We start from the raw sequence: 22890 nt of genomic DNA, 5'->3' as shown, positions 1-22890 counted from the left end.
CAATTCAAAATGTGGAAAACTGCTTTGAATAGCTGGGAATAGCTAGAGCATGGGAAAACATATGCAAACAACCTTCACTGCCTCCAGAGTACACTCTACTTATTTATCTCAGATGACATCAGAGTAGCAATGGCAGCCTCTGGTAAATGGAGAAACAGCAGCAACGTCCTACAGTGAAGCTGTGATGAATTACTAAGCTGAATTGTTCACTTCACTAATCCTACAACTTCCCTACATTTATCTGTCTATACACTCCTACTTCCTACAGGACAAACACCTGGCAAAGTGGTTCCAAAAGACAAATGAGGTAGAAACTCAGTTATATTTGTCTGTAAGACAAATCCAATAGAAGGCAGCTGAGGAAACTGGGAACTACTGCAAAGTTTTACTATCTAGTCCAGGTGACGGAAACAAAATTTTTCTTTCAGTGCTGGCGGCTCTCAGGAATGAAATTAAGTATCAAAACCCTCCTCACTTCTCTAGGAGTGATTCCAGCTCTTCTTGCAAGGAGCTGAGCTGCTCCTTTTCTCGGTCCTCCTTTTGTTTCAGTTCATCCAGCACAGCCTGAAATCTGTTCTTAAGAGCCAGGTTTTCCACTTTCATGAGATCCTCCTGTGGCTTTGCCCTGTCCTGGATCTCTTGGAGCGTGCCTTTCATGTTATCAGTCTGTTTCTGAATTCCCATAACCAGCTGATTGGTTCCCTCGTTTTCTTGGTGCTGTTCATCTGATTCATTTAGCTTGTCCTGTAGCTGCCTTTCCAGATCTTCTTCAGTGTCAATGATGTTTCTATCTTCTTCGTCTTGATGCTGTGTCTCATCTTCATCTTTGCTGCTGCTGAGGTCATTGAATACCTCCCGAAGCTCATCATGTTCTAATGAGTCATGGCCCTGCCTGTGGCCAGACATTCCTGGGGAAGACATATCAAGGCCTTGATTTTCTGTTTCTTTTGTTTCGTTTTCAGCAATTATCTCCCAACGGGTACTGACAGCTTCAGCATCTGTGCTCAGCAACCGCTTTACTTCTTTTTCCACACCTGGTGACTCAACAGACTTCTTCTTTGCTGTCTTACGGAACCTTCTCTTTCTGACATTTTTTAGAGGCAGAGTTCTGTTTGCTTTTAATAAGGCAAAACATACGTAAAGTAAGCTCCATGGCCCGTTGCTCCCTGAGCACGGCTGCTGAGGGCTGGGATGCACAGCAGGACAGACAGACCTGCCTTCGAGGGATCAATCCTGTGAGTGAGCCCAGGGGCCTGGCCTTCCCTCCAGGACTGTAAGGTCCCCCAGTGGCTCCAGAGAAAATATTTGGTCCCAAAGATTTGTCTCCCCTGTAGCCCTGAGAGGCTGTGTGCTGTGAGGGAGGGGTGGGGTTTCCCCAGAAGGAGAGCAGGGTTTACCTGAGAGCTGACCCTGGAAGCCTGGTAGAGGGAGGACGAGGGGCAGGGCAGGGCAGGGAAGGCACCCAGTCAAGGCGTCTTTGTTTGTTTTCAAAATCACACCGGGTTCCCTGTGGGTACCTGAAGCTTCCTCCCCCCACCCAGCTCTGGGAAAGGGTGTGGAGCGCAGAGCGCAGGTGGGTCCCGGGAGCCGCACTGTCTACACACAGCTCCCATCAGGCAGGAGCCAACACTGCTCCCGGGGCTCTTATGCCTCAGCACGTGCAGCCACAGGTGAGCAGGGACCCCGGAGCCCCAGGCGGAAGGGCCCAGGGGAGGCGGGCTGCACAGGAGGGGCTGCGGCCACACGTGGGCCCTTCCAGCTCAACGGATGTTTAAGAAGCGCCTGCTCTGGGCCAGGCGGGACCAGAGCCTGAGGACCCACCTGAGCAAGGCCCGGCCCGTCCTTGAGAGACCCTGGTTGAAGGCAGGGTGGCCCACGACCTGCCCATCAGCACACCTGCGGGGCGTGTCCACAGCGGGGAGGGCAGGTGTCCTGGAGCAGGGACGGAGGATGGGGGGCAGGCAGGACACCGGGTCTGAGTGGGGGGTGAAGGGGGCATCTTCGTGGAGGAGGCGGGAGAGGCGGCCCAGGGAGGGGAGAGCCCGAGCCCCAGCCTGAGGAGTGGGGGCGGCTTGGCTGGGGGGCAGCAACGTGTGGGAGGCAGGGGGTGGGCCTGAGTTTGGGCCCCTCTGTGGGCTGGTGGTACCAGGGACCGAGGACAGCGTGTCAGCACCTCGACTCCCTGAAGAGCCCTGTTCTCACCGTGCTGAGCAAGGAGCGCTTTAGAAGCACCTGTGTCCACATTCCCCAGGGCCCCGGGGCTCCCTGTGAGAACTGCTTCAGCCCCTCTGGGTCGGGGGCCAAGTCTGCAGGGCCCCGCCCCCACCCAGCAGGTTGGAAGCCCCTGGAGGGCACAGCCTGGCCCTCAGGATGCTGGATTCTGGGCCTGGCCAGGCTTGGGGCTCCTGCTAATGGGGGAGCCAGGCCTGCTCCAGCCACCTGCTGAGTCCAGGGTGGCAGGGGCCTGGGGAGACACACCCAGTGCCCCACTTCAGCCCTGGAAGTCAGGGTGTGAGCAGGGAAGGCCCGGGTCACACGGGGCACCTGGATTCGGCCCCAAGTCCCCACTCTGCACCTGTGTCTGCAGGACAGCGTGTTGGGACACAACTTGGTGGAAGACGCCAGGGCGACCATGGAGCTCTACCGAGTCTCCAGGAGAATTCGAGACCAGTGAGGGCTGCCCGCCTGCTGGTGTTCAGCCCCCTCCCCAAAGATGAGACCCTCCGTCTCTTCAGAACGACTCTCTTACTTTTTGAAAAACGCATTTTTAGCAATAAAGTGGCTGTATATTTTCTCTACTCCCTCGGATCCTCCTCTTGTCTTTTTCTTTCCTCTCTCTGAGCCGGGTGTCGGTGGACACCACCCAGCACTCAGAGGACAAGGAACACGTGAGCCGGGCTGGGGGCAAGTGTCAATTTCCTTAACATCCTGACTCCTGTGGGTCCAGGAACAAGTCCCTGGGACTTAATATTTCTGGCCTCTGCCTCCCTTTTCCAGCTGCGTTAATGCCCAGAAGGGTGGCATTATTTCCTGGGGGTGGCACCCTGCTCAGAAGTCATTCATCACATCTTAAAATTGGTGCCAGGGCACTGGTGAGCTTTGAGGCAAAGGTACTGGGGGTGGGATGGGTGCCACCCCTGGTGACCTTCAGCAAGTCATCCCTCCTCTTACTTGCAAAACGAGCAAGTAAAAGTAGTGGACTCTGGAGTCTGCGGGAACGAGGTTGAAATCCTGGTTCTGCTCTTTAGTAGCTGTGTGAGCTAGGGCGAGTTACTCAACCTCTCTGTGCCTCAGTTTCTCCATCTGTAAAGCAGGGAATTCTAACAATTCATAGGGTTCTTGTGAGATGTTAATACAAAGCCCCCAGCACCAGGCCTGTTGCAGCTCAAGCAGGCACCAAATGTCAATAACTGGTGATTATTCTCTCCACCACCTGCTGCTGTAGCTGACCAGCTGTCCTCTGCTGCAGGGCCCGGCCCTGAGAAGGAAGGGTGTGTGCAGGGCATGTGGAGAAGAGTCCAAACCAGAGGAGTGACTGCTCAATCGGTTGCACAGTTGTTTTTTTAATCCATGTCTGGATCCTATCTCAGCGCCACTGAACCAGAATCCCTGGTGGGGTGGGGGTGGGGAGCGGGGATTGGCAGGTGCCTGTTAGTATTGTCACCTCCACAGGTGACTCTGATGCCTAAGACACTGGAATCACCTCAGGAGCTTTTTAGCAGCCTGGTACCTAAGCACCATGTTCTCGCACAGGACCAGGGTCAGCACCACCTGGGGGCTGCCAGGCCCCATCCCAGAGTTTCTGATTCAGCAGGACTGGGGTGGAGCCCAGGAACCTGCCTTCCCAGCAAGTTCCCCGTTGAGGTTCTGCGGCTGGTCCGGGGACCCTGCTTTGAGAAGCACTGCCTGAGCATCAGGTGACTGTGATGTGCAGCCACGGATGAGCCCTGGCCTAAGGGCTGAGCACCTCCAGGGGGCTCCTGTCACTGTCCAGCCTTGCCACCCCTCCCCCCATCCCCCCATCTCCTTTGGCTGCCTGTTGATGCAGAGAGAGGGCACAGCGCTGCAGGATGTGTCCTAAACAGCCCACTGCATGGATGAGGGACACAAAGTGAGATTAAGAACTCAAGGGATTCAGGGCTTCCTAGGTGGCGCAGTGGTTGAGAATCTGCCTGCCAATGCAGGGGACATGGGTTCGATCCCTGTTCCATGAAGATCCCACATGCTGCGGAGCAACTAAGCCCATGTGCCACAACTACTGAGCCTGTGCTTTAGAGCCCGTGAGCCACAACTATTGAGCTCATGTGCTGCAACTACTGAAGCCCACGTGCCTAGAGCCCATGCTGCGCAACAAGAGAAGCCACGGCAATGAGGAGCCCGCGCACCGCAACAAAGAGTAGCCAATACTCACTGCAACTAAGAAGAAAACCCATGCACAGCAAAAAAAGACCCAACACAGCCAATAAAATAATAAATAAATAAATAAATTTATATATATATAAAAAAGAACTCAAGGGATTCAAATAAAGGCCGACCCGACCCTACATCCACTGCTCTTCACTCAGACGGCTTTACAATGGCGGTGCCTCCCGTTTGTGCCGCTGACACCTGGGAACCTGGTGTGAGAGGGTGGGGAGGAACAGCCTGACCTCTCAGGGTTCTCTCCTTCCCTGTCTCCCCAGTGTCAGGGTCCTGACCTCTGCTGTTATGATTGTTATGAACCTCGGAAGCTGCTGGGTGCAGCTGCATGTCTGGCTGTGACCGGCCACCCGGTGGAGCCCTTGGGCCATCTCTCCCCCAGGCAGCCTTGCAGGCAGAACCAGCCTGAGGGACACTCTGGCAGGAGGTGTGAGGGGCTGGGTCTTTAACATGGTTGGGGGCTGCTCCAGGGACCCTCTAGGCTGTCCTCACTCAGCCACTGAGCTGAGGCTCAGAGGGAGCCGGGGCAGTGGTGCAGCCTGGCCTGGAAGGTGACCCCAAGCTCTGACTCCCAGACTCCTGGAAGTTCCTTCCAGGGCTTCAAGCTTCCTTAAAAGGAGAGGAACCAGGATTCCCAGAGGAAAAGCTTTCCCAAAGGACATCTCTAAGCTGACTTCCTGCTTCTGGTTCTGGGGTTTGGATGCCCCCAGGGGTGAGAAAACCTGGGGAGGCACCCACCCTGCCTCCCAGGTGGGCCCCGAGGTGAGGGTCAGGCCCCAGAGGGCAGCGTGTGCTGTGGCCCCACCCCTCTCTCGGGCTCCTTGCCTCCTGCACAGCCAGCTTCTCAGTGGGGGGAGGCAGTCAGGTGGGAAGCACAGGGGTTGATGCTCTCGAGAGACCCCAGCGTCCGTCAGCCCACCTGGCTGGAGTGTCTCCCTCTGTGAGCTCAGGGTCCCCGTCCATCAGAGGGGCTGAGAAGGGGGCTGAGATCCCACAGGCAGGGGACCCAGCACCAGGCTGGGGGTGGTGGGGACCCATAAACAGCACCATCACCGCTGACCCCGATGAAAGGAAGAGCTGCTCCTGCTGCCCCTCTAGACGCCTGACCTACCTGGGTCCCCACACACCTGGGGCTGATGCCTGCAAATGATGGGTTTAGGTACCGATGTTGTGAAGGACGGAGGCAGGGAAGGTGATGTTTGTTGAGTGGCTGCTTTGTGATTAGTTCTGGGCTCTGTGCTTCACACACGTCATCTTACACCGTTCTCCGGGGACCCTGCCGGGGGCTGGTTTATGTCCCATCTTACCAGTTAGGAACTAAGCCTGACTCCTTAGCTCAAGCAGACCCGCTCCTGGTGGCCCAGAGCAGCTCCTCAGAGAGCAGACCTAGGACATAGCCAGGAGCCCTGCTCTTACCTTGTGGCTCTACTCATCCCTCGGCAACTTCTGCCTCAGTCTCTTCTTCTGTAAAATGGGGATATTTTACAGGAGTCCCAACCCCCGGAGCTGTCATGGGGACACATGCGGCCACAGTGAAATCTGCCCCAACCTGTTCAGGCATCAGCTGGAATCTCCTCTCCATGGAGGTCACACCCTGCTGGGCTTCTGCCTTCATTCCTGAAAAGTGCAGGTCAGGGTCCACCCCAGGCAACAGGGACAAGGGAGAGTTGGGCTTCTCAGCACCACCTTGCCTTTTGGTCTCTTCTTCCCAAGCCCTTTAGCTGCCTCACTGTGCTTCCCCAGGGGAGTGTCCAGCCCCCTTTACTCCCTGATCCACCCCCCAGTCTCCCTCTGCCCCACTGCTGCCAGCGTTCTGCCCTGGGCCGGCCTCCTGGGCCAGGGACAGGGTGCATGTCCTCAATTGTACCTCATCTCAGCTCACAGATCACCTGCCCTGGTACCCTTCCTAGGCTCCCAGCACCCTGGGGACTGTCTCTGCTCCAGGGCAGGAGGCCCCGGGAGTGACTCTGCTGTTCTGGGTGGTGAGAACCAGTTCCTGAGACCATGATAGACCCTGGCAAGATGGCAGTGTGAGGAGGGGGAGGAGGAATGGGCAGTGGGGGTTTTCTTGCCAGGTATGGTCCATCTGGCTTCACAGTCATGACTGGGTGCTCCTGCCCTGTGCTCTCACCTGAGCCCGTGGGAAGGTCCTGCCGCCTCCCCTCCTGCACCAGGTGGGCCTGCGGGTGAGCCTAGGGAGGGGGAGGTGAGGAGTGTGCTCAGGGCCTCTGCTCCCAGGCTCACACCCCAAATGCCTAAGGGGCCCGTCCAGGAACACGTGAGTGACCCCGGCCTGATGTCTGTCAGAACCGGGAGTGCAGGCCCGGCTGCACTGGGCAGTTGCCACTCAGCCCAGCTGACCTTGGCGGTGCAGAAATGCTGGCCCATGGGAACATCTTCAGGACTGCATCTGGACCACAGGCCCCTTGTTGGAGACCTGAGCCCTAGTCCACCTCCCACCTGCCACCTGACTCCTTTCACCTGCGGTCTTGGGCCCTTGGCCTGGACGTGTCCAAGAACAGAGGATTCACTGTCTGGAAAGCTCGGTGGGTTGGGATCCCTGATTTATACATGCAGGGCTTTCCCCACTGAAGCTTCCACTCAGGATTAATCCAGTGTCACTTCCAAATGGTGACCTGTCACCCATCTTCAAGTGACCTTCATGTCTCCCATCTCAACCCTTCGTCTTTCACTTTTTAGGTTACATGTCTCCAATTTCTTCAATATTTTCCGGTTATGTGGAGCCTGATCTCATTTCCTTCTGCTCCACCATTCATCCAACACTGGCCTCCCCCTCCCTTCTCTGACTACTTTCACTGAATCATATCTGCAAAGGTCTTTGCTCCAAATAAGTAAATTCACAGGGTACAGGAATTTGACATGCATCTCTCTTTTGGGAATACTTTTCAGCTCTGCAGAGGGAGTGATTACATTTAAAGAAATAACAATTTTTGGACTGTTCCCAGGGGAAATTCCATAATCAAATGTAGAAAAGAAATTCCCGAATGAAAATGAAAGTAAAACTGACCTGAATCGACCAGCATGAATTTTTAGTGAACTCTTTCAACAGTGCTTGTCGGCTCAGTTTTGTTTCAAAAATCTTATGTTCTGTGATTCCCTTGTCATTCTGAGTAGCCCAAAACGGAAACATTTGTGTAGATTGTGTAAATTTCAGGTGTGGCAGGGAATAGAGCAATGTGGAGAAAGATATTTTGGGTAAATGTAAATCAGCTAAAGCCTGGGTTACACATTTGAATTCTGACAAATAGAAGTTGAGGTAACAAACATCATAAGGAACAGGAAGATATTTTATGAATCGACAAAATGAACACAGATCAAGAAGACATAACAAACACACGCACATATGCGTCTAACAATATAGCCTTAGAATATACGCAGCAGGGCAGTCCAGTAGAAATTTCTGCAGTGATAGAAATGTTCTATACCTGCCCTGTCCAATACAGTAGCTGCTAACAACATGTGGGTATAGAGTGCTTGAAGTGTGGCTGGTGGGACTGACGGGTTGAATTTTTAATTCTATTTCATTTTATTAATTCATTTCATTCTATTATCCCCAAAATTAGATAGCCACACATTTCTACTGGACACTATATTTGACAGTACAGATAAAACAAGATCAGAAAGAATTATGAGGAGACATAAATAAAGCAATGACAATGATTGAAAATATTAATGTACTCCTCTCAGAACCAGGTAGATGAGGTGAACAAGAAAGATAACCCTGAGGCAGTAGCCACAAGGTTCTCCACAATAATAACCTTTACCTTCTTTGTCTTTCTTTCCTGTTTTGACCAAAAAAATAGTTGGACTGTTCACATTGTTTGCTAATGAATAGACATAGTCACTCTTGATGACTAATTTCATACACTGCCATTGTGATTATTGTTTTTGGCATTAAAAATATTTATCCCCTTTGGACCTAGGGTCAATATTTGGATGTTCCATTGGGTTGAAGTCAAGCAGTAGGAAAGGGCCTTCTGCAAACTCATCATCTAGGTTCCCTTGACCCTTGGCTCCTCTCCAGCTATGACCATGAGTCTCCTTCCCCTCACAGCCCGTAGCTGCCCCAGGAGAAGCATATATTTACCATCTTCCCTTCTCCTTCTCCCTCTCCAATGTACTGGCTCCTGTCCTGAGGACATCATGAAGCAACTCTAACCAAGACCTTCAGATGGTCATATTCAATGGACATTTTCAGTGCTCATCTCATGTGATGTCTGCAGCATTTAACCATGTTGACCACACCCTCCTGGAAATCTCTTTTCTATTATTTCTTTTTTGTGACATGAGCCCCTCCTGATTCTTTCCAGCTCTCTGCCTTCTTCTTTGCTGATTCCTCTTCTGCCTTCTGCCTACCACTTAAATATCAGTCTTTCCTCAGCTCTCCCTTCTCAGCAGTCTCTGTTTCTCACTCTGCCTAGTCTCCCTGGGAATTTTTACCTAAGTCCATAACTTCAGTTACCCCTTTAAGTGATGGCTCACTAAAACTCTAAAACCTGTCCAGTTGGGCTATCCACAAGCACTTCAAACAAAGGATGTCCCACAATTCTACCTGGCATCATCATTCCCATTTTGCCTTCCTCATGTACTTCTCTCTTGGTTTCATGACTTCATCCATCCATCCAGTCGCTTAAGCCAGAATCCAGGGTTTCCTTACCTCCTTAGTCTCTCTTTCACTCCCCATATCCAATCATTCTCCAAACACCTCCCGCAGGTACTCTCATCTTCACTGCTCATGACTTCATTATCACTGTCCTGGATTTTATTTAAATTTTCTTCCACTGGCCTCTTATCTACAATCTTGCTTTACTTCATTCCTTATTTCACATTGTCTTCCTAAAAGTCAAAAACTTGTTATTCTCCTGCTCAAAATAGCTTTTATAGTCTAGTCAAGTGGATAATTTTTACACACATTAATTTATTTATCTTTTGGGAATAACTCTTCATCATGTCCTTGCGATCTACTCCTCTACAGTACACAGACCTGATGGGACCACAAACCGAGTGTTTCGGGCCTTCCCAGCTACACTAATTGGTCTCTTTATCCAGGAGCTTTGAACCTTGTGTGGATTGATTCAAGGCTGCAAAATATTGCTCATGTATCCCAGGAGCAGCAGCAGCACTCTGAGGGATCAGATGTCTCACCTCCCAGACTCTTGGTTCTTCCCAGATCCTTTTCCTTTTCAAGCTGAATTCATGAGACTGTTTCTTTTTAGGTCTGTGACATACCAGAGATTCCCCAAATATTCCCTGTTGGGGCAAAATTAGAGAAAAGTCTATTTCTGTTGCTTACATTTGGAAGCCTTCTCCAAAATCCAAACTCATTAATAAGGCAGGTGAGGCCCCTCAGTAAGGGGCCTCCACCTTCTTCTCCTGCATCATCTCCTCTCATGGTCTCCCTGCACCGTTCACTCCAGCCTCCAGAATAACACCTCCCCCTCATCCTCCAAGTCTCAGCTTGGCACACATCCTCTGTGAAGCCTCCCCTGCACACCTAGGCACTCCACCTTCCATGGTCCCTTGTACACCCTTCTATCACATTTTACTGAAACTGCTCCCTTATATGCCTAACCTGCCCCCCATCCCTGCATGGAGGCCAGAGTTCAGCTTGGCGCACAGTAGTCTCAGTCAATGCCACCCTAAGCTTCAGTGTCCTCATGCGGAAAATGGAGATAATAGCATCTGCTTTTAGACATGAAGATTCTTGATTACACCCTGCAGAGAACATCCCTGGCAACTTAAGCAGAGAACAACTGTACTAGAAGAATGCTGGGTAGCTTGGACAATTATTAGGGAGGGACCAGGCTCAAAATAGGCTCAGACCAGGAAGGACAGGTGCTGGGCAGCCAGGGCACAGCCAAGGGCAGCTGGTCCAGGCACCGTGGCCTTTTCAAGCGCACACTGGATGCTACCGCAGGTCCCAGCAGAAGGACCCTGACCTGGTGTCTGTGTGTCACCTGCTCCTTAGGTGTGTGTCGAGGCCCTACTTGTGAGGCAGGTCAACTATTTATCTGGGCTTTTAAGTTTATTATTGAGGGTGAGACCCAGTCTGTCACCAAGACACACATGATGGGGACATCCTCAAATATGGTGAGGAGTTCACATTCTCAATGGTTCCCCTCCATGGAGATGTTCCTTATACAAGGCCATGGGGTTGTTAGGAGGATTGAATGAGATAACACACCACCCAGTGATTCTCAAATATTTCCCTAATGGCAGAAGCGATGGTATGTATCCTGGTCTAGAGGCCCAGCCTGGATCCTGAGGCTGTAAGCTTGCGTAATGTTCAATCAACTAATACTTCAATGTGTCAGGCTGCCTTGTCAGCCCTGGGAATACATCACTGAAGAAAAGAGTTGATACTTCTGCTTGGTGGATCTATATTCTAGTGTTTATCTTTGAAGTCTAATGTTTTGCTTGAAAGAGAGTGCAGCGTTTCTGCATTCTATTTTGTAACAGGCCATAATAATATACCCATAACATAGCAGGCTTGTTTCAATTCAAAAGTAATGGCTTCCTACAATTGGGCTGGTGGCTGCGCTGCCCTATTTGCATCAAGATACAGAAAACTGTGTCTTTATGTGCTTATAGTTGAGCAAGTTCTGCTTGACACCAAGAACAAGGCTTTACCGAGTTTGTGGGAGAGTAGAGGAGAAAGCTGGGACGCCAAGGCCCTGTGGGAGGGGACAGAGAGTGAGAGAGAAGATGGAGGGATCTGGGGCCCTGCCTGCCTCAACAGCATCCAGGAACAGAATATTCTGGAAGTGCTTCCTTCTGCCCAAAGCACCAGAAAGAACCACACACTCTTTCTTTTAAGGGATTTGCATGAGTGGTCCCAGACTAGCAGCAATGTGCTACAGGGGGCAGTGGTCTGGGCTGATGGGCAGCTGGCCCGGCTCAGCATGGACTTGGACCACTGGGGTCACCAGGGGGCCTGAGGGATGGCGTGCTGCTGGCAGCAGTGGGCAGCCGGGAGCCCGAGGGGCAGGTGGGCTGCAGCCGGGACAAGGGGAGTGACTTCCCTTGGCAGTAGTGCTAAGAGGGTGTCATTGGAACTAAGGCTTGTGAGGGCCAATGTAGGGAGGGAAGGAGGCCAGAGGGACTCCCACTCCCACCCCATGAGCAGCCTGATTGCCCAGATGGGTGGATTTGGAGAACTTTGTTGCCTGAGGAAGCTCACTCTCCTTCCTGGCAAAGCCCTGGAGGGATATATGGGAACAGATGCTGGGTGGAGTGGCAGTGAGGGGATGGGCTTGAACTGAGCTCCCCTCCACCTCCCCACCCCTGGTCAGAAGCAGACCCAGAAAAGACCAACTGGGCAAAGCCTTACCAGCTCAGCCTGGCTCCAGAAGATGTCCTCTGATTATAGCTCACGGGTTTTGTCAGCTAAGAAAGGGTCCCTGAGGACTTGGGCTGCAGCGGGGCAGGTGTGGACACAGCAATTCTAAGGGGTCACAGGTGTGGTGCTCACTGCAGGTCAAGCCCTGCTCTGGATGCATTTGTCCCTCCCAGCAGCCCTATGAGCTCTGTGCTCACTGTCCCCATCTTCAGAGGCACAGGGAGGGTAACTGCCCAGGATCACACAGGTAGGAAGTGGCAGAGCTGGGATTGGAACCCAAGCATGTGGGTTTAGGACTTTAAACTCTGCCTGGCGTTGATTTGTCCCTTATACCCGAAGGGAGAGACTAGCCAATACTTTTTTCATCACCAGCTGTCTGATTAGGTGACATTACGTATATTTTATTTCATCTTAAGGGATCTATTTACTATCATCCCCATTTTATAGATGATGAAACTGAGGCCAGAGAGCACAGTTTGTCATTTACTCAATGTCACACAGTTACCCCCAGACAAGCCTGGATTTGAATACAAGTCTGTCTCCCTGCAAAGCTCGGCGGGTAATAGAACCTCAGGAAATGCTGAGCCCCTCCCTCTTCTCTTGAGTAGGCGTCATTTCCTGGACTCCTGTCTGCCCTGGTCTGGCTGCAGTGCCCCACCCAGAGGTCCTGCAGCAGCACATCCTGCTTCTGTTGGCAAGCCAGCCAGAGGAATGCTGAGCTCCAGACCCCAGGCAGGGGCTGACTGGAGCCTCGCTGCCCTGCCCTCAGCCCACCCGCCTCGCCACCGGGACCTTGGGGCAGGAGTCAGCCATACAGACAGGGGCCACGTGGACTGGCCACCTGCCCTGGTCCCAAAGGCAGATAACCAGGTGCCTGAGGCCCCAGGAGAGAAGGGCCTCTCTTCCCTCCACTCAGAGGCGGATTGTGGAAGGCCGGCTCTGTGACTTTTCCAAGAAGTGGCTCAGAGCCAGAGGATGGGAACATCTGTGTCCTGGGCTCTGTTCTGGATGTGGCTCAGGCCAGTGTCTGGGGCTGGTGTCAGCCGGAATCATCCCTGCGTGGAGGAGGCTCTGGCTGGCCAGCTGATGAGGGCAGCCTCTGGCCGCTGCCCCGGGAGACAGGGAGCCCAGGCCAGGCAGGGAGCCAGGGAAGGGCTTCTCCATCATCTGTGTGTGCCAAAGGGCTGGGGGAGGCCCTGGCTACTCAGCAGGTGGGCTTAGGGGCCACATCTTCCCTTCCCATGTTACCCACCAGGGTTCTTGACCTCCTTAATCAACAGAAATTGATTAGAGATCAGACTAGAAATTCAGGCAAGGCTTTATTGGGGCCCCTGATTGCAGCTGGGGGCTGGGGGGGGGTGGTGCAGGTGGAGCAAGAACAAACAATAGGTTCCTTTGCTTGCTGGCTCCCGAAGGTGCAGGGCGAGCCTGTTCCTTATATGGGGGGAGGGGAGGGGTGTGTCCAGGGGTTGGGCTGGGGGGTGCTTTAGGTGGTTTGCCCACCCCTTAGGTGGTGTTGTGTGCGCGGCGAATGCACCTTGCTTTTGCTCCAGGCACCTAGTTTTTGCTCCTGTCTCTCTCTTCAAAAGTGGCAGCTGGGTTTTTTCGTCTCTTTGTATCTTTTGTCCAGAATTTGCAGTAACTGTGCATGCATGCAGTTATTTTTAGTCCCACATAGTTTCTTTGTATTTTGGTGCTCCAGGAGAGGCATGTTCAGGTGCAGGCATTGCTGCACTGCAGCAAAGGGTCCCAGGTCCCAGCCCATCTCACCCAAGACCACTGGACACAAGGTGCCTCCCTTCCCTCTGCCTTTGGAGACAGGCATGTGTGGGCATCTCTCAGCTCCTCCCCCAGCCTGTCCATCAAGGCTGCAGGGAATATGGAGACCATCTGACCAACTCTCCCTCCCCTGACCCTTCTTCTCCACTTGGTATATTTTTCAAACTTAAATTTTGTTTTCTTACAAAAGTAATTTACGGGACTTCCTAGGTGGCACAGTGGTTAAGAATCTGCCTGCCAATGCAGGGGACATGGGTTCGAGTCCTGCTCTGGGAAGATCCCACATGCCGCAGAGCAACTAAGCCTAAGCACCACAACTATTGAGCCTGTGCTCTAAAGCCCATAGGCCACAACTGTTGAGCCCATGTGCCGCAGCTATTGAAACCCACGTGCCTAGAGCCCATGCTCCGCAATAAGAGAAGCCACTGCAATGAGAAGCCTGCACACCACAATGAAGAGTAGCCCCCACTCTCAGAAAGCTCGTGTGCAGCAATGAAGACCCAACACAGCCAATAAATAAATTAAATAAATAAGTAAATAAAATTATAAGAAACAAAAAAAGCTATAAAAATGTAATTTACATAGATGTTTCAAAATCAAAATGGTCTAGGGACTTCCCTGGTGGCACAGTGCTTAAGAATCTGCTTGCCAATGCAGGGGACACGCATTTGATCCCTGAGCCGAGATCCCACGTGCCGCGGTGCAACTAAGCCCTTGCACCACAACTACTGAGCCTGTGCTCTAGAGCCCTCGAGCCACAACTACTGAAGCCCACGCGCCTAGAGCCCATGCTCCACAACAAGAGAAGCCACCACAATGAGAAGCCTGCGCACCGCAATGAAGAGCAGCCCCTGCTCACCACAACTAGAAAAAGTCCGTGCCCACCAACAAAGACCCAATGCCACCAAAAATAAATAAATTAAATAAATAATAAAATAAATCTTGAAAAAGAAAATCAAAATAGTCTAAAAAGCCGTATATTCAGAAACGTCACATCTACCTGTGGCTCCATCCACTCTCCCCTCAGCCCTCTGCCCTGCCAGGACCAGGTACTTACTGCTCTACCACACTTATAGGAGTCCTTCCTGTGCTGCTTGATGCAAATCAAGCATACACAGATGTACTGAATTTTATTTCTCTCCCTTCTATCACATAAAAAATAGCATACTAGACATTGTTCTCTGTCTTACTGTTACTGAGTCCAAGCTCATACCAATCATCACAGGACAGGTCAATAAATGAGTGGTTGGGACAAGGAATAGCAACTTTATTCAGAAAGCCAACAGACCAAGAAGATGATGGACTAGTGTCCCAAGGGCCATTTTCCCAGAGTTAGAATTAAGGTTTCTTTTATACTAAAAGAGGAGGGGTAAAGTCCTGGTTCCAGGGTATGTTCATTTCTTCCTTCCTGCAGTCATTCATGGGTAGGCCTGGTTGGGACGGTCCCTGTGAGCGGAGCAAAGCTTAATGGTCACTGCTTGGAGGCAGGGTTCCCAGAGATGGGCCATTATGTATAATTTAAGCTTACAGGCAACATCTTTTAGTGATTAACTTATAACAGAATACAAAGTTTCATACACACACACTGTCACCTACAGTATGTGTGTGATTTTGTCCAAGGGGTACCTGCAATCAAGTACCCACCTTGGTAAAAGTTTACTGCTCTTCAGGAAGAACAGATATCTTAGTTAACAGTTTAAGTGCTTTTCTAAATATGGGAAGATGCAGAAAAGTGGGTTCATAAAAATGTCTCCTGAAAAAACCTCATTCTATGAGGATTTGTTCCACCAGTTTTCCCAGAGCACAAAGTGCCTTCAGAGGTGGGAGGGGGAGGTGGGGCACAAAAGGAAGAAGTCTTACGGTCCCGACTGATCAGAAGAATGAAAATGGGAAGAGGTGGTCAGGACACTAGCACATGAGAAAATAAGGCAGAAAAGAGCCGAAAAGTAGAAAATGTAGAAACGATGAGAGTGGAAAGAGAAAGAAAGCAAACAAGATGGAGCGACCAAACAAAACAGGAAGGAGACACAGCAGAAGGAGGGAAGGAAAGAGAAAAGAGAGTGAGATGAATGGGGAAGGATGTGAGAAGGGAGAGACAGGACAGGAAGAGGACATTAGGGGACATCAGAACTTGGTGAAGAAACTGCAGGGGAAAAGAAGAATGAAGAGCCCCTGGACTGAGCCTCAGTCCGAACAAAAGCTTCTCTGGCCAAGTGTACTGTGTCGGCCACATAAACCAGCAGGTTGATGGCTGTCAAAACGGTCACAGCCAGTCGTTGGTCCCAGATACACACCAAGGAGGTGAGTTTATCACTGCATCTCACATCTCTGGACCGCTGGGGCTGCCCACCTAATTTCTCGTCGAACTGGTAGAGGGGCCAGAGGACCACAGTGCTGGCGTAGAGGAAGACAGAGAGCACGGTCTGCCCCACCAGGAAACGGGGGAAGCGGACGGGCTTTTTGTCGTTGTCAATGTCGGCCCCATTCACAAAGTAGTTCACGGACCCCAGGATGAAGCAGATGGCATACACAAAAACGCACCACTCCAGGGCCGGCTGCTGCTGGTACAGGTAAGTGTTGCTGATGATGGCGAAAATGACACAGGCCACATAGTTCTCCAGCCTCCTGATCACGCCCAGCAAGGTGGGCACATAGCAGACCATGTCTCCAGGTCGGACACAGATCCAGGCCACGTCGATGACATAAAGCACAGCGGCCACACAGGAGAAAGTGGTGGCAGTGATGGCGTGGTTTCTGGCGGTGCCTGGAGGAAAAACCTGGATGTAGGTGGTGCCAAAAATAACAGCAGTCAGGATGCAGAGGAAGATGAAATAGATGGAATAAGCGTGAAGAAAACCGTCCCAGGAACAGGGGAAGCGGGACTGGAGCCCACAAAACTCCAATATGAAGGTGATGAGGGTCATGGTGAAGCAGAGGCACCAGACGAGCATGCACCAGTTACCTATGCCCTCCCTCCAAATGCCCATGCTGGCCAGCAGCGAGAAGGGGACGCAGGTGGAGAGCAGCTGCCCCAGGCGGAGCAAGAAGCCCACGATGCGCGTGGAGCCCACGCCTGAGGACGCGCACATGGCGATGGGGATGGTCAGGCAGGGCTCCCTCACAGGTGTTGTAACCTCGCTTGTTTCACAACCAAAGGCTTCTGAAGAGTTAAGCACAGCTCCGGGGTTGATGTTCTGGTTGCTTTTTCACTTTGCCTGTTTTGCTCTGTTTCTGTCTTTGTTCTTGTTTCTCCAGAAATATACGACCACTGAGCCGTAGAACACTGACCCTCTGATCTGGGCAATGTAAGGACCAGACTCAAGCTTAAAAGCCAGCCAGACGCCCCGTGGTTAATGTAAACGTCTCAAACATAGAAGAGCAGGGCACCCCCAACACACAGCCTGCAGCCTTTCCTGCTTCCCTTCTTGTATAAATCCCGGCTGAAACTTGCGGTGTTGGGAGCTGGGTCTTTTGCGTGGTAAACCACGTTCTTCCCGGGTCGCTGGCTTCCTTAAGATAAAGTTCCTTAAGGTACAGTTACTTTTCTTCTACCCAACACTTATCTCTCAGTATCGGCTTCTTCATGGACAAGCAGCGGAGGCCGAGCTGGGTGACAGTGTTGTGCAGCCGGCAGGAGTCAGGTCCCCGAGGCCCGGCCCCTCCACCTTGTCCCGGGGCGAGGAGGGGAGTGCGGCTGCGAAAGCTGCGGCGCCAGCTGCTACCTGGGAGGATCTACGGGCATGTCCTAGCCGCTGCCGAACTTGATAGCGTCTGGAAATTTCCCTGCCCCTCCCCACTGGTTGCCAACAGCCTGCTTTTGCTTTCCGTTGAGAAGGAAACTGGTCTCTGACAGAGCAGCGGAGCTCTTGACTGCGTGAGTAGAGGGGTGTGCCCCCCGGAGCCCTCTTCCCCCCGACTTGGGCATATTTTTTGCCCTCTGGGACTTTGGGGTCAATGTGAACACTGCAGGAGTGGGAAAAAGCTTCTTGGCAACTCTGTACCCGCCTCTCCCTGAGGGAGAATTGGTTTGTTTGTTGTTTGTTTGTTTGAAATGTGTTCTAGGGGAGCAGGTGACGTGAAGTGGGGGTGGGGGTCTACATCGATCCGTTCTAGCAGTCCACGGGGACACACCTAGGCAGCCTGGCAGAGCTAGAGCTATGACCCTGCGTCCAAGAGAAAAACTTTGTTTTTTATTTTAATGCAGCCTGGCCCATGTATGTTTTCAATTCTGAAGCACGGTGGCCCCCGAATGGGTCTCTAAAGGACACCACTATTTTGCAGTCAGAACTGTTTTGTCAAAGACCTGGTAAGTGGGGGGAAATTCCATAAGTGCAGGTGCTCCCTACTGAGGGTTCTTCCAACTAGGGCACTAAATTAATGCTTCAAAGGGAGAAACTGAGCTGTGAAAAGCCTACCCCCTTTACAGATGAGTCTCTGCGGGCAAGGGAGGAAGAAGAGGGTCAGCTCCTTAGGGAACTGAATCCACCCCAGCCGCTGTGGTTCCCATCCTGATGCCCCAGGCAGGGGCTACCCAGGGTCCGCGGCCTCCCTCCCCCCAGTCTCTGGAAGGAGCAGGAGTCCCAGTGCACCAGGCACAGCCTCAGGGCCCCCACAGCATGAGGTAGAACGAGGTCTGAAGTAGCCTCTCCCTTTAAGACCCCACAGGACACTCAGTTTGGCCAGTGTGTCCCCTATGGGGGGAAGGGGACGGGGAGGAGGGGGACTAGATTTCCACTAAGACAATTCCTCACAGGAGGTCTGAATGCACAAGGACAGCCAGCTGGCTATTATTGGACTTCTACTCCGTTTTCCACCTCACACCTCCTAACCTGGAAAAACGCCCATCCTGCACACCCAGGTGATCCACGGTAAAGAGTGGAAACGTTCATTAGCATTTTTTCACCCACTGCCCAACATGGGCTGTTGCACAGGCGCTGGTGATGATTATGTTGGCAGTGATGAAGGGCGCCCTGTTCTAGACAAAGCCCAATACCTGCTTCTAAGTGTTTGGCTTCTTGAGTGAAGAGCAGGGAAGCCTGAGTTGGGTAACCCTGCCGCAAGCGAAGGGGCCTCCAGAAGCTAAAAGGGGCAAGGATGGTCCCTCCCCCGGGGCATCAGAGGCAGCACAGCCCTGCTGACACCTTGTTTCAACATTCTGGCCTCCAGACTGTGAGGGAATAAATTCCTCTTGTGATGAGCCAGGAGGGCTTGTGATAATTTGTTGTAGTAGCCCTAGGAAACCAAGAGGAATTCCCAGAAATGAAAAATTAATGTGTCATATTTTTTAAAAGTTTCCAAGAAAGCTTGCTGACCTCCTGCTCCAGAGCATGGTGGGCACATGGATCCAAGGACCCCTTGTCATAACCCTGTGGTCCCCAGTGTCTGAGACTCACAGGGGAGGATCCACTGATCTAGAGAAGGGTGGTCAGTCCAAAGGCCCACAGGAGCCGGGAGGGAAGGAGATAAGGGAAGGGGATGGAGAGGACTAAGGCCCACTGGAGAGGACCAGCTGCCTCTGTCGAGGGTCGTAGAAAAGCAGGATGCTGTGTGCATGACGCGGTCTCATGTTTATAAACAAGGGGAAAAAAATCTACAGATACGCCTACAAACGTGTGCATATATGTACACATATGTCTAAATATGATGTGAGAGCATGTGAAGTGTGCTGAAGGCTGTATGTGAGGCTGAGGACATGGATGCTCCCTGGATGGAGGGGTGGACGCTCCTGTGAGCAGGCAGGAAGGCTGGCCAGGTGGAAGAGGGGAGACCAGGCACATGTGAGATGATCAGAGTCCTGCTTTATGTCAATTATACAGGAGAATAAGAACAATACAGAAAAGTGAACAGAGATGAGAATGGAAACAATGTCAAGTAAAGGCCGTGGCAGCTGCTTAGCTCCAGCCACGCCCCCTCTTAAGGGAGAACAACCCAGTGACATGAGACCTCCTGAGGCTTCACAGGAGCTGGAAATCTGGATTCTCATTTGACATTTAAAACACTGCAGCTACCAAACACTTAGGGAAGAACTATTACTGATTCTACAGCATCTCTTCCAGAAAACACTGTGAAGGGAAACCAAACACATCCCTGGGCCACCTGTAGTACAAACTGGTTTGCAGCCTCTGATCTGGAGCAAAACAAGCTTGCATGTGCTTATGTCCAGAGTGGGGCCTGGGCCTTCCGGGTCTTCTTTAAGGGGGAGGGAGAGGGGAAAACATAGCTGGCATGAACTGAGTGGGACATGTGTCAGGCCCTCTGATGAGCCCTTCACACGCTTTTATTCATTCAGTTGACACAAGGTAGGTATTAAGCCCATTGCACAGATGGGGAAACTGAGACTCTGTTAAGTAAACTGCAAGTTTCCTTCAGGCCCCACAGCCTGAGTGTCTATCTCCCCTCCTCCTTCCTTCCTGTGTCCCGGCCATGACCTTCCCGCCTCACTGTCTTCCGAATCCACAGGCCTGGCCGCTGGGCAGGCAGGGCTCAGCCACATCTAGGCTGTGCTCTGACGGGGGCCCCATGTCCACGCTCACAGATGAGAATGGAGGAGGGGCTGCTGGGGAAACTCAGGCAAACCTCCTGCTTTCCAGGTGGGGGAACTGAGGCCCAGAGAGGGCACAGGCCTCACCCAGGGTCATGCAGCTGGAGGCCCCACACCTCTCCTTCCCCAAGCCCGCCCTTTGTGGCAGTAAATGCATCCAAAGCTGTCTTTTAGTCTTAGGTGGAATTCTCAGGGTCAGTTTAGGGAGTAAGTTGGGAACAAATTCAGGGACAGAGGGACACCCCATCCACCCTCACAGCCAGTGCCCCTCCCCCACCCCGGCACTGCCCACTGGGCGGCCAGCAGGCTCCAGGGCTCCCCTGGCAACTGGGGCTGAAGGAGCTTTGTGAGTGCAGGCAGGTTCTCGGGCTTTGCTCTGTGTTTCTCTTTCCAGCCACAGCGTTTCCCAGGGTTTATTATCAGCAAAAGTGACAAGGCCTCTGAGGGCAGGAAGCTGGCTGTGGGCTCAGGGTGCTGGCCCTTCAGCCCTGGGGGCCTCTCAGCAAACAGGCCCTCTGAAACAGGGCAGCTGTCCCTGAGGAGGGAGCAGGCTGGGAGGGGCTCTCCCTCCCCCCACACACGGGGACCCTCGCAGGAGGCCCCTGTGGGAGGCAGGGACCATGCTCTCCTGTGTCTCTGTAGATAATGGCACAAAGCAGAAAGAGGTAAAAAATGTTCATGGTTTGAGGCCAGACCTAATCCAGCTGTGAGCTTTGGGATAAGATAAGTCTCCTGTGAAGGCCAAGGGTGATGGGTGGGGAGAATCATTCTGGAGCAGCTGTGCTGTTACCCACATGTCTGGGTCATTGTTTCAAATTCCACAGTCCTGAGCCTCAGCCGTCATAGGCCCCTGAACCTTTTCCAGGCATCTGACTTTATCTGCCTCCAGACCTGGATTTTTCTCTGGTGGGTCCTCAGTGAAGATCACTGCCATATCAGTGACCGTGACCAGCACAACCGTCAGGACCTCCACGTGGTCTTTCAGACATGAACACTGAGACCATCCTGTTATGCGTCTACCGCCTGCTGCAGCTGCTCTCCACCTGTGTGGCCTTCTCATTAGCTGCCAGCTTGGGCACTGGGAGGGGGGCATGAGTAACTGGTCCATGTTCATCTGGGGCTTCTGCTCCGTCATGACCCTCATCATCCTCATAGTCGAGTTATGTGTGTTCCAGGTCCACTTGTCCTTCTCTTGATATGTCTTTCTCATCGCCTATGCCTGCTATGCTGCCCTCTTCTGCCTCTCGGCCTCCATCATCTACCCTGCCACCTACTTCTAGTTCTTGCCACAGGGCCCCTACCGGGACCACGCCATCACGGCCACTGCATTTTCCTGCATTGCTTCTGTGTTTTACGCCATGGAAGCAGCCTTTCTCTGGGAAGTATATCAGTACCTAAAGATCACCTTCTGTATGGCTACCATTCCAAGACTGCTCAAGTTGCTGGAGACCTTCGTGGCCTGTGTCATCTTCGCCTTCATCAGTAACACCTACCTGTATCTGCACCAGCTGGCCCTGGTGTGGTGCATGGCCGTGCACACCACCTGCTTCATCCTAGGGGCAGTGGCCATCCTGCTAAATCTGCAACTGCAAGGACAGGCTGCCCATCTGCTTCCCCCATTTCTTGTCTGGGCAGAGCCTGCTCTGCATCCTCTTCTAAGCCACTGCCCTGGTCCTCTGGCTGCTCTACCAGTTTGACAAGAAGTTGGGTGGGCAGCCCCAGTGGCCCAGCAATATGAGCTGCAGAGATAGACTCACCTACTTGGTGTGCATCTGGGACCAGCAACTGGCTGTGACCATCTTGACAGTCATCAATCTGCTGATTTACTGGGTTGACCTGATGATCTCAGCCCACCTGGTTTTTGTCAAGGACTGAGGCTCTGCCCAGGCTCTCAAATCCCTCTTATCATCAGAGGTTTCTACATGAAGTTCTGATGTCCTCTTCCTGGCTCCCCTCTCTCCCTTCTCATATTCTTCAATTCATCTCGCTCTCTTTTCTGTTTCCTTCCCTCCTTCTGCTCTGCCTCCTTCCTGTTGTGTGTGGTTGCCCACACCCTGTTTTCCCCCTTTCTCTTGCTGCTCTCATCTTTTCTACATTTCCTGCTTTTTGGCCCTTTTCTGACCATCCTTTGTTTTCTCATCTCCTGTGTCCTGACTGCCTCTTCCCACTTTCCTTCTTCTGTTCAGTTGGGACCCTGAGACTTCTTCGTTCTCTGCCCACCGCCCCCCTCCCACCTCCTAAGGTGCTGACTGTACATCACACAGCCCTCTGTGCAGCTCTTCACACCCTGGGCCTCCGGAGGGGCCTCATTGCCAAAGCATGCCTGTCCCCCTGGTGCATCTCACTTGGTGTATGTGTGTGGGTGTGGGGTGGTGGGTATCTAGCGATTGTGCCCCCTTGCTCCCAGTGGAGCGGGGTGTACAGTGCTCCTCCCCTTTAAGTTAAAAAATAAATCTCTGGAGGTCAATAATTTTCAGTGGGCAGGAGTCTTAAAACAGAGACTTTGCGTTCCTAGGCCACACCTGGTGCCCAGCTCCACCTGACATTGGCTCCAGAATTTTTGCAGGCCCCTACTTCCTAGAGGGCATCTTATAGGAAGCAAGGGGTGGATGCCTTCCACCCCAACTGCTCTCTGCAGAATCAAAAAAGGAGCTGGCAGAGAACTGCACAGGCTTGAAGACAACACTCTAAAATATTTGTGAGGGGCAGTGATGTGCTTTCCAGCCTCAGTGTTCCAAATATCATGTCTTGCCTCTGCAGGGAGAAGAAGATGGCCACTGCCAACCTTAAA

At 52.3% G+C, this 22890-nt stretch overlaps 2 protein-coding genes and 1 pseudogene across 2 annotated transcripts; 1 reads left to right on the top strand and 2 right to left on the bottom strand.

Moving 5' to 3' along the window:
* Window positions 1–471: 471 nt before the first annotated feature.
* On the bottom strand, window positions 472–3792 carry LOC130844507 (transcription initiation factor TFIID subunit 7-like). The gene is made up of 4 exons (XM_057720721.1): window positions 3731–3792; window positions 1822–1932; window positions 1538–1719; window positions 472–1115 (listed from the first exon to the last, which is right to left on the bottom strand). Exons 1-4 carry the CDS (start codon window positions 3790–3792, stop codon window positions 472–474), a joined length of 999 nt encoding a protein of 332 aa, XP_057576704.1.
* Window positions 3793–14809: 11017 nt separating this feature from the next.
* LOC130846848 (myeloid-associated differentiation marker-like) lies at window positions 14810–17369 on the bottom strand. The gene has a single exon (XM_057725334.1). It carries the CDS (start codon window positions 16645–16647, stop codon window positions 15673–15675), a length of 975 nt encoding a protein of 324 aa, XP_057581317.1. The 5' UTR covers window positions 16648–17369; the 3' UTR covers window positions 14810–15672.
* A 2708-nt stretch (window positions 17370–20077) lies between these two features.
* Window positions 20078–22096, top strand: LOC130844506 (myeloid-associated differentiation marker-like; annotated as a pseudogene).
* The last annotated feature ends 794 nt before the right edge of the window (window positions 22097–22890 follow it).

Source organism: Hippopotamus amphibius, chromosome 2, assembly GCF_030028045.1.
Source record: "Hippopotamus amphibius kiboko isolate mHipAmp2 chromosome 2, mHipAmp2.hap2, whole genome shotgun sequence".
Taxonomy (NCBI): Eukaryota; Metazoa; Chordata; class Mammalia; order Artiodactyla; family Hippopotamidae; genus Hippopotamus; species Hippopotamus amphibius.
The sequence above is the reverse complement of the archived record's forward strand: the minus strand, read 5'-3'. Positions and strand labels throughout refer to the sequence as shown.

Coding starts and splice junctions, on each gene's coding strand:
- LOC130844507 (XM_057720721.1), bottom strand. CDS start 3,792: ATGGGGCCTGGCAGCCCCCAGGTGGTGCTGACCCTGGTCCTGTGCGAG. Junction 1,720..1,821: donor ACGGGCCGGGCCTTGCTCAG/GTGGGTCCTCAG, acceptor CCTCCTGTGCAG/CCCGCCTCCCCTGGGCCCTT. Junction 1,116..1,537: donor ACACCCTTTCCCAGAGCTGG/GTGGGGGGAGGA, acceptor CCTTATTAAAAG/CAAACAGAACTCTGCCTCTA.
- LOC130846848 (XM_057725334.1), bottom strand. CDS start 16,647: ATGTGCGCGTCCTCAGGCGTGGGCTCCACGCGCATCGTGGGCTTCTTG.